This window comes from Sapajus apella, unplaced genomic scaffold, assembly GCF_009761245.1.
Source record: "Sapajus apella isolate SASKATOON/1434 unplaced genomic scaffold, GSC_monkey_1.0 scaffold59, whole genome shotgun sequence".
In the NCBI taxonomy this organism is placed as follows: Eukaryota; Metazoa; Chordata; class Mammalia; order Primates; family Cebidae; genus Sapajus; species Sapajus apella.
In genome coordinates this window covers 12491557-12504962 of record NW_022436999.1, presented here as the reverse complement: position 1 = coordinate 12504962, position 13406 = coordinate 12491557, and the positions used below count along the sequence as shown (strand labels likewise).

The 13406-nt window shown below is 44.2% G+C and overlaps 1 protein-coding gene across 1 annotated transcript; it reads left to right on the top strand.

Moving 5' to 3' along the window:
- Positions 1 to 7679: 7679 nt before the first annotated feature.
- SIX6 (SIX homeobox 6) lies at positions 7680 to 10366 on the top strand. The gene is made up of 2 exons (XM_032245940.1): positions 7680 to 8505; positions 9614 to 10366. The coding sequence occupies exons 1-2, from the start codon at positions 7934 to 7936 to the stop codon at positions 9780 to 9782; spliced, it is 741 nt and encodes a 246-aa protein (XP_032101831.1). The 5' UTR covers positions 7680 to 7933; the 3' UTR covers positions 9783 to 10366.
- The last annotated feature ends 3040 nt before the right edge of the window (positions 10367 to 13406 follow it).

Genomic DNA, 13406 nt, shown 5'->3' with positions numbered 1-13406 from the left:
GATAGAAAGTGATATGTCACTAAGACAGTATAAAATGCCTAATTGATATTTTAAGTGGATGATTGCCCACAAGAGGGGAACTAACACTTGTTGAGAATTTAACTATGTGTCAGACACTGTGTAAGGAATAGTCATTCATAATCTCATTTAATCCTTACAACTATTCCATAGGATAAGAATTGTGCTATCAGATAAGGAAACTGGAGCCTAAAATCATGTGGTTATTGAAATAATTTAAACCTAAAATATCAGAAGTCCTTGCTCTTTCTACTGCTTTATCTGCTTCTATAAAGTTTAGTTTGAGAAGCATCACTGCCCTAAAATATCATTATAGTGACACCATTCCCCTCTTCTATGAAAACCACTCCCCATCCTCCCATCTACCTTTAGGAGTGAGTATTTCATCTTTTCTACCTCACATTTTTTTCCCAACAATATGTTTCTCCATGAAGGCCTAAAAGAGATTACTTTTTTTTTTTTTTTTTTTTGAGACAGAGTCTAGTCTTATCACCCACGCTGGAGTGCAATGTCACCATCTCAGCTCACTGCAACCTCCGCCTCCTGGATTCAAGCCATTCTCCTGCCTCAGCCTCCCAAGTAGCTGAGATTACAGGCACCTGCCACCATGCCCGGCTAATTTTTTTTTTTTTTTTGTATTTTTGGTAGAAACGGGGATTTACCATGTTGGCCAGGCTGGCCTGGAACTCCTGACCTCAACTGATCCGCCCACCTGGGCCTCCCAAAGTGCTGGGATTACAGGTGTGAGCCACCGGGCCCTACCTCACAGTTTTAACAAGGCTTAGTCTAGTGAGAAGGTCCTCAGCAATGGAAAATCATGGAGTCAGAAGAAACACAAAAGAGAAAAGGGAACATAAATATAAATTATTACAACACAGAGAAATACAATCATTGGGAAATAATAAATCTTTCAGAGACCACAAAAAGGATAAAAAAGTAAACAAGCAGAAAGGAGATAAGAGGGATAGAAAGAAAATAACTAAATGAAAGACAAAAGTTAAATACTAAAATTTATAAAATCAGTTTAGCCCCCAATTTTAATAACTCTAATGGCATATTATCTTATTAATTTCACCAAAACCAACGCATAACAGAGAAAGTAATAACAGATAAAATATGAAAAACAAAAAAAAGATTAAATTTCATAGTTTGAAAGATCTGAGAATATCTGCTGTTAAAGGAAACATGCACTCGTTTCTCTGTTCCTTAATTTTTTCTAAATCTACTCCCACTGTCTGCCCATATGATTCCCTGCCAGAGCTTTGCAGCTGGTCCCCACTGGGGCTTAAGCAGCCTCCTCTCTGTGTTTCCATTTAAAAATCTTTATTTCAATAGGTGGGCCTAGAGCATCTGCACTTCCAAAATTACCACACAACTGATCCAAAATGATTGAAACAAAATTGGTTTCAAAAATTGCCCTTAGGCTGAAAAGAAGATGAAGGCTAACATTTCAGACCTAAAGAAACATTTATCACAATTCTGTGGTGTGTAATAGACTTCTGTAGTTGTAATAGAAATGTTGACAGCTTGTTAATTATAGAAATGCTTGTAAGCATCACTGTTATTCTTTTGGAAGATCTGACAAAAGAGTTCAGAGTGTTTTTTACTTAAACCAAGCTTTACAACGCCTCAAGTCCAATCTCTTTTTCCTCAGAGGCTGCATTCAGTTCCATTTTTCCTGCTAGTATACAGTGTGCTGACTCAGGGAAGGGTCTTCAATAACCCCAGACTCCACCAGTTCACACCCCGCCTCAAAAGACAACAAAAATCCCAGAGACACATTTTTGATCCAAGGGTTTTTTAGGGCTTGCAAAGGTTACACCACGTGACAAGACCCAGAAGAGTTTAAGTCTCTCCGGGATATTTGAACTAGAGTGCACCAAATTCTGAAAGTCTCAACAACATGAAACAGTACAGGACCTTACATACAGCAGGCATTAATAACTGCCCTCAAACTCAACTGGAATGGAATTATTTTCCTTGTGTAAGAAAAGTAATCTATATAATAGATAGAAGTTTGAATCTGTGTTTTAAACCCATCTGTGCCATTAACTAGTTGTGCAATATGGGTAATCATTTAACCTCTGTGGTCCTCATATTTTATTCATTTGTAAAATGAAGACACACTGAACAATAACTTTCAACCATTGTTCTCTGTCCCACTAATTATTCAAAGAACACAGATCCTAACAAGAGAAAAACAACCCTACCGTTCCCACAGGTATTTACAAGCTTTATAATTATTCAGTTATCCTAAGTATCACTTAGAGTAAATTTGAAGAAAAAACAAAATTATAGTGAGCTCTTAGGAACATATTTTAGTATCATGGCCTAGACCCAAGATGAAATTGAAAGTGCCCTGAGTCCTTTGTAAATGCTTCAACTCTGGAATAAACCAAATTTTAGCAGGTTTTGCATGTCTGTGCCTTGTTGATTGTTTTGAGATCCTTTGGGGCAAGGTTTCTTAACAGCAGTGTTATTGACTTTGTTATTGTGGGGTTTGGTGGGCAGGAGTGGTGGGGAGGGTGCTGTTCTGTTAACTGTAAGATGTTTAGCAGCATCTCTGGCTTGCACCCACTAGATGCCAATTGAGACTACCAAAACTGTCTCCAGGTATTGACAAATGTCCCCTGGAAATGGAGAAGCAGGGGGAAACAAAATTTCCCTCAGTTGAGAATTGCTGCTTTGAAGGATAAGATGTTATTTAAATGTATTTTTTATAATGCAATATTTAATAAGTACTTTCTGCTAACTAGCTGGATCAACTCAGAGAATTTAAGGTATTTGTTAAAGGCTAATGCCTCTATTTGACTTATAGCACTTAGAAGGAAATTATGATTTACTACACCTATAATACAAACAGTTCATACAATGTATGATACATATAGTTTAATGTGAATAATATTTGGTGTATCCCAGAGGACATTAAACAAACTTATATTCTTCCATTTCATTGAATTTTAAAGTTTCTATTTGTATTTTAAAAGGACATTTTGATCTTGGATTTGAAAATGGTCAAAAATAACCTGCTGCTGGGAAAAAAGTAATGTCCCAACAGAGAACCATGAATTAATCATTCTTTCAGTCATTCAATAAATGTTTCGTTACTGATTATAAAGTATTTTTAACTGACAAGCTAAGTACATTTTTAGCACTAATCTTTCAGACAAGAAGCCACTGATACGTAGCTCAAAGCAAGTAATGCAGTAGTGAGGTTAGCCCTGTAAACATTTTGGCTTGTCCTAAAGAAGTAGACAAGAGAAAAATGAATTTAAGACCACAGTTTATATTATAAGGAGTATAATTTGTAATATACCCTTTTGCTTAGATACAAATTCTTATCCAAGTGTCTAGGATCAACCACAAGCTAGAAGTCAAAACACAATTGAACAGCAAGCCTAACATTTTTTAAGAAATCATTACTGCTAATTAATCATCTCTTTGAAGTAGTGCATTGTCTCAAATTTAAGCTTATATATAATTTCCTCCACTTAACAATATAAACAATTTGCACCACTTTAAAATGCCATTTTAAAATGGCTGATGAAGAGTAATAAAATATGTTAATCTCTTAAAATTCGGTTAATATTTTAATTGTAATACTTTTTTGCCAGTTAATTTAACAACACTAGGAAATCTACAAACATTGCTCAAATAGTGTTTGTTCTCAGAAATATACAATAAGCTTTCTCTGTTCTTTGTTACAAGATTCACAATGACAGAGGAGGAATGTGTGAAATAGAGCAATATACCTTGGCAGTTTATTGGGATAGTCAGTATTTTAAAAATACGATATGGAATTCATTCCATAATTTGAAGGTCTGTACTATCAAATACATAAACAAACACACATCTCTATTTATACATATATCATCTGAAAATGAGAATGCTAAATAAATAAATGTTTGAAAGTTATAAATTTTTAATACTGTAATTTCAAAATCTGAAAAATGCCTTTTAAAAGTTTCTAGGTTATTTTTATATTTTTTAAAAGTAGAGCTGTAAAAATAAAAGCCAGTTGTCAATAGCAACGCTCCGCGTTGAGACACAGGAAAGGGAAACCAAGATCTCTTCCAAAGTCCAAATCACACAAAAGACTGGGGACTTCATTGTCTTCCAGTCTGTGACTCTGAGATGCAGAACAAATGTCTTCATCAAGGAATTCAAATGGATTCAATCACTACAGTCTTAAAATCTCTGATTATGTGAAATTGTGTGAGAAAGAAAACAAAAACACATCATTTTAAAAAGACATCCAACTTAGGAAAAGTCGAAGAAAAGATAAGAGAAGATTGGAACCCAGAGGTAAGAAAGTATTGACTTCTAAGCACTGCGCTTCTCTGGCAAATGTGAGCTACCGGTCAGCAGGGTGTAACTTAAGATTCCACCTGTCCTCTACTCTAGATGGGAAAATCAGTAGGGGCAGAGCGAGGAGTGAGAACTCCATATGTGCAGAAGTCCCACACTGAACTCCGGATATTTCTGATATGAGCCTCAGAATTCCCTGGGGGCACTTTACTTAAATCCAGCACGGAACAGTTAGATACCGAACCTGTCCTTGGACAACATCTTCTACATGCTTTTTGTCCTTCGTATTTGCCCCGTGAAATACAACTCTAGAGAAAGCTGAATAGACGCGTCTACGGATTCCCAGCAAGAACCGAGCGTTTGTCCAAGACTTCATATCCCAGTCTACTAGCTGCAAACCACAGGTAGAAAGTTGCAAAACCACCCAGACAGGCCCAAGGCCAAGGTCTGCCACTATAGTTTCTCAAATTCCTGGTAAAATGCAAAAGAAACATGAAATGTGGGATAAGAAGTGAGGGGTTGCCTGGAGGGTTGGCACAAAACTTCAAAACTGGTAAAAGAAAAAATATATATACCTTTCCGTAACATTAAGAAAAGCCAACCCGAAGATACAGCTTTTGTCCGGCAAACCTGGGAGTACACCTTAAGGGTGGGGTGAGGATCACCGCCTTCCCCAAAATAGGGTTATTTCTAAGGAACCCCGTGAACGTCCCTTCTTTCCCAGGGGGCTCGGCTCATACACTTCTTCCCATTTGTCCCTTCCCCTTGTGAAGCCGGTGAACAAATAAGTGATTCCAAGGTGCCCTGGCGCAGTCTATTTCCTTTGGGTTAATAAAATTAAGTCAAATTCCTTGCGATGGCGAAGATGGATCTCCTGGTAGTAGACCCCGACCTCTAGGCGCTTCTCAGTCCCTTCTTACCGAGCGACCAGACGCCTCTAGGACTCTGCCGCACGCAGCCCGCACCCTTCTCTGGCAGCTTCCGTGCGGCCAACTCAGACTCTCAGTTCCAGTTGCCTGCGAGCTTCAGGCACGCAAAAGCCAAAGTGCTCATCTAATTAATTGCAGAACTATAACCCAAGAAATGGGCCATATGATAAATATTCCCATTTCCTGGATGGGGCTCCTATACTGTCAATTTGCTCACAAAGATTAAGGGTAAGAAACCAGCTCTCCCCGAATGTGCCGCTTTCAAACTGTCCAGCGAGAAAGCGAGGGGGATGTGTGGGTCTCCTGGGGCATGGACAACCTCTCCCACCTCAGCATCTAGGCGCTAGGATTGGGGTTGGCTCTCGGCTCGCGGGCTGTAAAGTCTCCGCGGCCCCCACCGCCTCTTCTGAGCGCTAAGGGTGAGCGCGAAGCAATTTCGAGAGCAATGGCCTACAGAGGAACCATCCCAAGAGGGAAAATAAACCTCTGCAAACTGGAGCAAGGGGATGTTTTCCTTCCCTGGCCAGAAGCTCCGGGAACGCAGCCCTCCCGGGTCCGGCTTCTTCCCTGCCTGGCCTCCTAGGCTCTCATTTTCTGCACCGCGGATTCTCCTCCGCCTGAGTGTTCGGGGCCCTTATATGCGATGTTTATTTCTAAAAAGTTGTCCTTCCGGCTGATTTGGAAGTCGCTCCAAGGGAAAGAGTGTTTATGCTTTGTCATTATCTTCAACGCCCTCTTTATTTTGCCTCTGCCCTGTCGTATTTCAAGAAAATGAGCTCTTAGAAAAGAAAGCCTCTCCGTTGAGGCGGTTGGCAACCTCACAGCAATGATGTAAATGGTTTCAGGGCTTTTTTTCTTCCCCTCTGCTATTTTTTTCGAGTGAACTGTGAAGATCTGTGAAAATAATATCAGGGTTTTCCGTCAGAACGAGCTTTGCCCTGCACTCAGGCGTGGCGTGATCTGACCCGACACCTCCAACCATCTGTGCTATCTATCTGCCTTCTGATTTACCAGATCTGTACAAGCCGCATACAAATTGTACTTGATACTAAAGAAAAGACAGTCGGGCCCAGTCCAGTTCGGCGGTGAACATTCTCATCTGATTTCTGTCTAGGGATGGACCTCCCAAAAACAGTTTTCTTGGCGTTTTTGTTATACAGCCCCCTGCCAGTTATTTTCTTCAAACTAAACAAACTCCTACCACAGACCCAGATGAGATCATGGTTTCTTTGACCCGGGCCTCAGAAAATGGTATGATGTGGACTGTTAATTGGGAATCAATAAAAGTTGCCAATTCAAGCTACTAGCCCAAAGTCGGAGCTACCTACCCCTTTCTCTCTGCAGGAGGGGTCAGTGCCCAGCGGCTTAAGACATGCTTTCTAGGCCCCTGCATTGTCGTGGATGCCTTCTGTATTGTATTTTTACTGAATTGCTTTTGTGCTAAAATGCCAAGGTTAGAGTTGTTATCCCCAACTTCAGAGTTATATGTTTTAACACAGAGTAGGGGCAAAATAAGCCTGCAAGGAAAGGAGTTAAGACTATATTTTTAAAAAGACCTCGGAAATAAGCTTTTAAGTTGCTGTCCTGACCTACCAATGACTTCTCAATCTAGATGTGGCTATACTGCACATTTGTTTAAGTCTATTAAACTGGGGGAGGGGGAGAAAGTACATTTCCCCCCCTTTATTTGAGAGGCCTCTACAGCCCACCTCTCTTTTCTCAAAGTTTTTGACTTCGTGGTCTGCATGCGAGTTATCAAATGTGAGCATGCCCTTGTTTGCATTTAAAATTGTTTTAGTGGGTTTTGAAGGGAGTAAGGCTAGAGCTCAAACTGACCTCTTCTACAGATCCCTGGTCCTGTTACTGCTGCTCCAGATTTGCTTCCCACTCAGCTGCTTTGGCAACTGGAAAAAGGAAAAGGGAGGCATGCAGAGATGGTACTTGGGAAAAAAATGAGATCTCTCCCCTCCACCTGCTTCATGCTCCCCCCCGCAAGGTTTGCTGTTTCGTTACAACTAAACTTGCAATTTCTTGGAGCATTTCAATTTGGCCCAGTCCTCTTTGTCCTCTGGAGACCTCTCGAGCGAGACAATGCATTACCCCAAAGTGAATTCCTGAATTCCTGTAGCATCACTGACTCTTCGGTGGGAAAAAGGGAGGGAAAGGTAGAGCGGGGTGGGGGAAGGAGGGGGAGTGAACGCTGCCGCACTCGCCTCTCTTTTTCTCCCAGCCACTCGCAGGTCTTTTCAACCTCCAGGTTCTGCAAAATACTGAGGAAAAGTGCAGGGACTAACAGCGGGCGCTGTCGAGCGCTGGGAGGTGCTGAAATGGTCCCGGCGTGCAGGTCGAAGCTTTGATTGGCAGAGCCAGCCGGTGACTGACAGGGGGTCTCCATGGCGCCCGCGCCGCCAATCCGCCCACCCCAATAGCGGAGCCAGCTTGCCTGCTTGCGTGCCTGAGCCGAGCGGAGCCCGAACCCTGAGCCGCCAAGCCAGCACCTCCTCCAGTCGGGGTCGCTCGCTCCCGGCCGTTGCCTCACCGCCGCCACCGGGTCGCGTGTCCCCGCTGTCCCAATCCGCCTCGTCAAAAAGAGCTTGGCGCACTCAGCCAGGCCCGCGGGCATCAGCTGCGTGTCCCTCTCCGGGCTCAGTGCCCCCGCCGCCACCGGCGCTGCCTCGATGTTCCAGCTGCCCATCTTGAATTTCAGCCCCCAGCAAGTGGCGGGGGTATGCGAGACCCTGGAGGAGAGCGGCGATGTGGAGCGCCTGGGTCGCTTCCTGTGGTCGCTGCCTGTGGCCCCTGCGGCCTGCGAGGCCCTCAACAAGAATGAGTCGGTGCTGCGCGCGCGAGCCATCGTGGCCTTTCACGGTGGCAACTACCGCGAGCTCTACCATATCCTGGAAAACCACAAGTTTACCAAGGAGTCGCATGCCAAGCTGCAGGCGCTGTGGCTTGAAGCACACTACCAGGAGGCTGAGAAGCTGCGCGGAAGGCCCCTGGGGCCGGTGGACAAGTACCGAGTAAGGAAGAAGTTCCCGCTGCCCCGCACCATTTGGGACGGCGAACAGAAGACACACTGCTTCAAGGAGCGCACGCGGCATCTGCTACGCGAGTGGTACCTGCAGGATCCATACCCTAACCCCAGCAAAAAGCGTGAGCTTGCCCAGGCAACTGGACTGACCCCCACGCAGGTGGGCAACTGGTTCAAAAACCGCCGACAAAGGGACCGAGCAGCTGCAGCCAAGAACAGGTCGGTACTTAGAGGCCTCCGCGCTTTGCGCGCACCCGGGACAAGGCCGGTGAGGCACCTCTGGCGCCCTTACCCAGTGCCTGGCGACTCCAATTCAGCAGGAGTTGGGAGCAAGGTCTGTCTTTGGTTATGAGCCTACTGCGTTCTAGGCTCCTGGCCGGGAGTTCCTTTTCCCGGCTCTGCTTCCCCACCCTCTCTGGTTCTCCGCGCCTCAGGGCAGCTGCAGCAGCTGGTCCCAGTCACCAAACCAAGGCTTCGTTGGGACGGAGAAGGGAGGAGAAATAAAAATTAAAATCCCACAAACAATTAGGGACCCCAAGACCCAAAGCTAATTCTTGTCAGCCTGGGTACAGGCTCCTACTATTAAGCGAAGCCTGGCTTATTAGCAATGTGTCGGTTTCAAACTATTATTTTCAAAGCCCAGGTGTATCCCTCCCTAATGCTTTGAAAACAGTTTACAGTGGACTCTTGGGGAAATGGGAAGTCGAGTTTTCCTCTTCCCATGCGCTGCCACCCTTGTCTCAAAACAGCAAACTAATCGGTGGGCTGAGGCTTTTGATTCCCCGGAGTGTGGATCTCGAGTAGCCAAACATTTTGGCCAAGAGCCCGGCCTCATCCCCAGGCACAAAAGTTCCTTACAATCCTTTTTGCCTTTATGTCTGGCCGACCCTATAAAATGCGATCGCGGAAGCACTGACTCAGGCTTGCGCCCCAGGCAGATGCACCATTAGAAAGGGTATCCCATGTCCCCGGGACCTATCTGTCCTTGTCACCCACGCTTCGTTTATTTCTTGAGAGTCCTGTAAATCTCCCAGAGGTGTACAACAAACGGGAAGGACTCTGCGAGCCCAGTATACCAAAGACCTGGGTGCTGGGGCGCTGAGAAAGGGCGCGAATAATGGTGGGCCGCAACAGTAGAGACCCTCGGAGAGGCGGCCGCAGACTCCTGCCCGACCTCTGCCGCCTTGCTGGGAAATCCTCGCCTTAACTGCTCGGGTCTGGGGAAGAGCCTCTGGCCGCCGAGCTAGAGGGACGCAGGTGGTGGTGGGGGCAGGCGACGGGCGGCTGTGTTACGAGCTGTGACCCGTGTTCCCTTTCTTCCCTGTAGACTCCAGCAGCAGGTCCTGTCACAGGGTTCCGGGCGGGCACTACGGGCGGAGGGCGAGGGCACGCCAGAGGTGCTGGGCGTCGCCGCCAGCCCGGCCGCCAGTCTATCCAGCAAGGCGGCCACTTCAGCCATCTCCATCACGTCCAGCGACAGCGAGTGCGACATCTGAGCTGCCCATCCAGGATGCTCAGAAACAGATTCCAGTGTAAAAAAAAAAAAGAAAAAGAAAAAAAAGAAAACAAAATGAAAGAGAGAGAAGGGATGAGAGACCTGCAAATCAAGCGGCAGAGAAGCCAGGTGACCAGGGACCCGCGGGCTCGGGTTGCCGTTTCCCGCCCCCAACTTCCCCGCAGCCGCCTCGCTCCACTGGTGCCCTTCGGTCACGGCCACAGGAGCCCGCGGTGAGGCCTGATCCAGCACCACGTCATCCTCGCTTTGCTTTTTCCTAAGGATTTTGCTGCAAAGACGCCTTCGGAACCCGAACTGCAAGCTGAGCGCCTGCCCAGAGTCTCCCATGGGTATTTCACGTCGAAAGGACGCTGTTATATGTTTATAACTTTTGCTTTAAAGTTTTTTTTTTAACAAAACATATATATGCTGTTTATTTACTTATTTAAGAGACTGCCAATGGTAGGTTTCTCTGTAGCTTGGGGACCTTGCTGTTTCTAAACATGCAGGCTGGTGCTGACAGGTTCTGTGTGGAGAAGCCAAACAATAAAACAACCTAGTGGGCAACCTTCTTAATTAAGGCAACTGCTCTCAGATTCCTTTTATTATTATTATTATTATTATTATTAAGATCATTCCCTTCACCTTCACCATGCATGCAGGGACTCTTGAGTAAATGGTCTCCAGAAGGTCTTATCTATATATCTTTTGCCTTCTTTGCTGCTTCCTGGTATATGTTGTAAATAACCTATGGTAGGTCCATAACCACCTCCCACATCAAATTACATGTATGTGTATGTATGTATGCACCTATACAAACATATATGTATGCATGCATACACATGACATATTTAAGCCTAGAAATTGGCAACATGTGAGCGTCCTCTGTAAGGCAACTCCCTGCATCCCCAGCACAGGTAATTATGGCTTGTTCACTTGACACTCGTCTATATGAAGTATCAACAGCTTTCAGGAACAATTTAGGAAGCCAAACTCTGGGACTTAATAAGTGAGTCCTATTTTCTAAAAATGCAAAACTATCCCGACTCAGGCTCTGCAACAAAAAAGGCTTTCTATCTCCTTTGAGGCCCCCTCCCATACAAAAGCAGCAGGCACCCATGATCATGCTAGAGTGAGCATATATTGCATTTAGGATTGAGCTTTTATTAAAATAAGACAAAAGATGATAGGAGAGGTTGTAAATAATTAGACTAACATCTTCTTGCTGCAGAATTGGGTTTTAACCAAATGAATGGTTTTTAACAAGAGAGATACTGAGATGGGGGAAAGGATGTAATAATGTCACATACTGAGGGTAAAACAAGGCTGTAGAAATAACTGGCATTTTAAAAACCTAATCTCCAAATTAAGCATGGAACAAGTCATCAAGGGCTTCATTGTCCTGGTAATGGCCTCAATTAAAATATAAAATATTTTGGGCATTTAATTTTTCCTCGTGCACATGCATGCGTGCACCTACATATGAACAAATGCATGCATATCTAACACAAAAACATCTACCATCTTTGCACTAAGAAAATAAATGCTAGCCAGAGTCTCTAATTTTGTTTCTAGTGAAACAGATTGCATATTATAAAATTTGACATTGATCTTTAAATCACTTGAGCTGACTTCTTTACTGTCCCCATCCCCCAATTAGAATCTTTTCCATTTGCCTCTGTGTCCTTAGAAGATGTTCTTTGGATCAGAAGTCTGCTAACTTCTTTAAGCAGAAGTGCCAAACAAACATAAGTGAAGTCATGGAAGACAAAAAGCAGCCAAATGGCAAGATAGACAATGGAAGCCCAGGACATGAGTAAGGGTTGATTTTTGGTTTCTAACTCGCTTAAGTAGATTTAGTTCATTTGGGCTTTATAAATGTTGTCATTGTGTATGGTAGCCTTATCCAGAAAATTATTGAAAATCAAAACTCTCTTGCACAAGAGCTTTAGATGGAAGGAGTGGGTAAGTCTTCGTGATAAAACTGGTGTTCTTTCCAAAAGCAAGCAAAAGCTCTGCTGTGGGTCCTGAAAGGCTCTGATTGTAGAGCTTCCTCAATACTTAATTTTGTTTCCTACAGCACCAGGTAGTTCTTAGAATGCCAACAAGGGGCTGGGCAGGAGTAGAGTGAGGCCAGGAAGCCACTCACTGTCAAGGTTATGCAAGTGCAGCAAGTGCAAGGCACCTGAGATTGAGTGCCTCCTTAAATTTTGCACTCTCACCTCCCTTGCCTCACCCTAGTCCTTAATCTGCCAAGGAGTAAGCAGCAACTGACATCCAGTCTTGCTCCCCATCTTCACCCCACCCTAGCTATGGAGCTGTCCAGAACCCGAGTTTGGAGAAGTTTGCTGGTAAATTTTCTCTAACTTTATGCTTCCAGGTCCGAGAGGGATGGGAAGGAACTAATTAGTGAAATGATGTAAAAGAATCTGAAGTTCTAAAAATCCCACTCCACCCACCAGTTCAAATGATAGCTAAAAGCAGAAGAAAATTTCATTCTGCAGTGTCAAGAAAACAGGAAGCTAAGGAACTAAGCTTTCTCTTTACAAAATAATTTTTAAATGACAGTTTATTGCTTGGAGAAAAAGAGAAGACAAAACAATGATGGAAGATTTTTTCTTCCTGCTTTGGCAAAAGCCTTTGAACTACATCTACCATTTACTTAAATTAACAAGCTGCCTACATTTTAAAATAGTTACTCTGTTTCAACGATATGGAGATTTATTTATCTAATTTCACTTTAGAATCTTAAGGGGGTGAAACATTATTGTAACATTTTTAAAATGTTTATCTGTAACCTGATGGCACCTAATTGCCTCTGTGAATAACCAATTCTTTGGTGACCAAATGTTGAAAATTAGTCCAGATCTTCACAGAGATTTATTTTATTTTAATCGCTCCAATCTTCCCAAGGGCATTTAAAGGGTTTCTTTTTAAGTCTTTTTTCCATATCAGCTTCATCCTGGTCTTCAGGGTTTGGGAGGGGCGGGGAAGGGAATACAGGTAGCAGCAAAGGCTGAAGGTTTCTGAATTCGGCAAAATCTCTATATGAAGGGTTTCTTTCCTTTATTTTCTTGCAATTCTTCTGTCACAATTTCCCAAAAAGCAGTTGCAGAGTGGAAAGGAGCATTTTTATATTAAATATTTCAACGGACCTGATCAATGGGAAGATTTTACCCCAAGCCTCAGGTCAGGCTCTTTTCCAGCTTATAAACATTTCAACCACACTCCAGATTCACCAAAAAAGCGACGGCCCCTGCTCCCCAAATGCCACAGTCTTCTTGCCTCCACTTTAATGACCCACTCGGCTTCCACCCGTCGCCCCCCCTTTCCCTTTGCCAGTTTGTTTATAAAAAATCTGGGAGGGAGGGGAGGAGAGGATGGGGGTGGGGAGGGCTTGCTCTTTGTTTACATTAAACAAATGACAGGCAAAGAGCTCAAGCAAAGTCTTCCTTGACCTGGTTCCCTCTCCCTAATTTTGACAAAAAGGAAAAAAATATTGTATCCCAAGAGAATGTGAATGGGGCGGGAGGGGAGGAAAAGCAGCTTTTCGATCTATTCAGTGGGGACGCGGGAGCGCGGACGATTTCCGCTCCTTTTGTGAGGCGGGGCCCGGGGGCGGCGG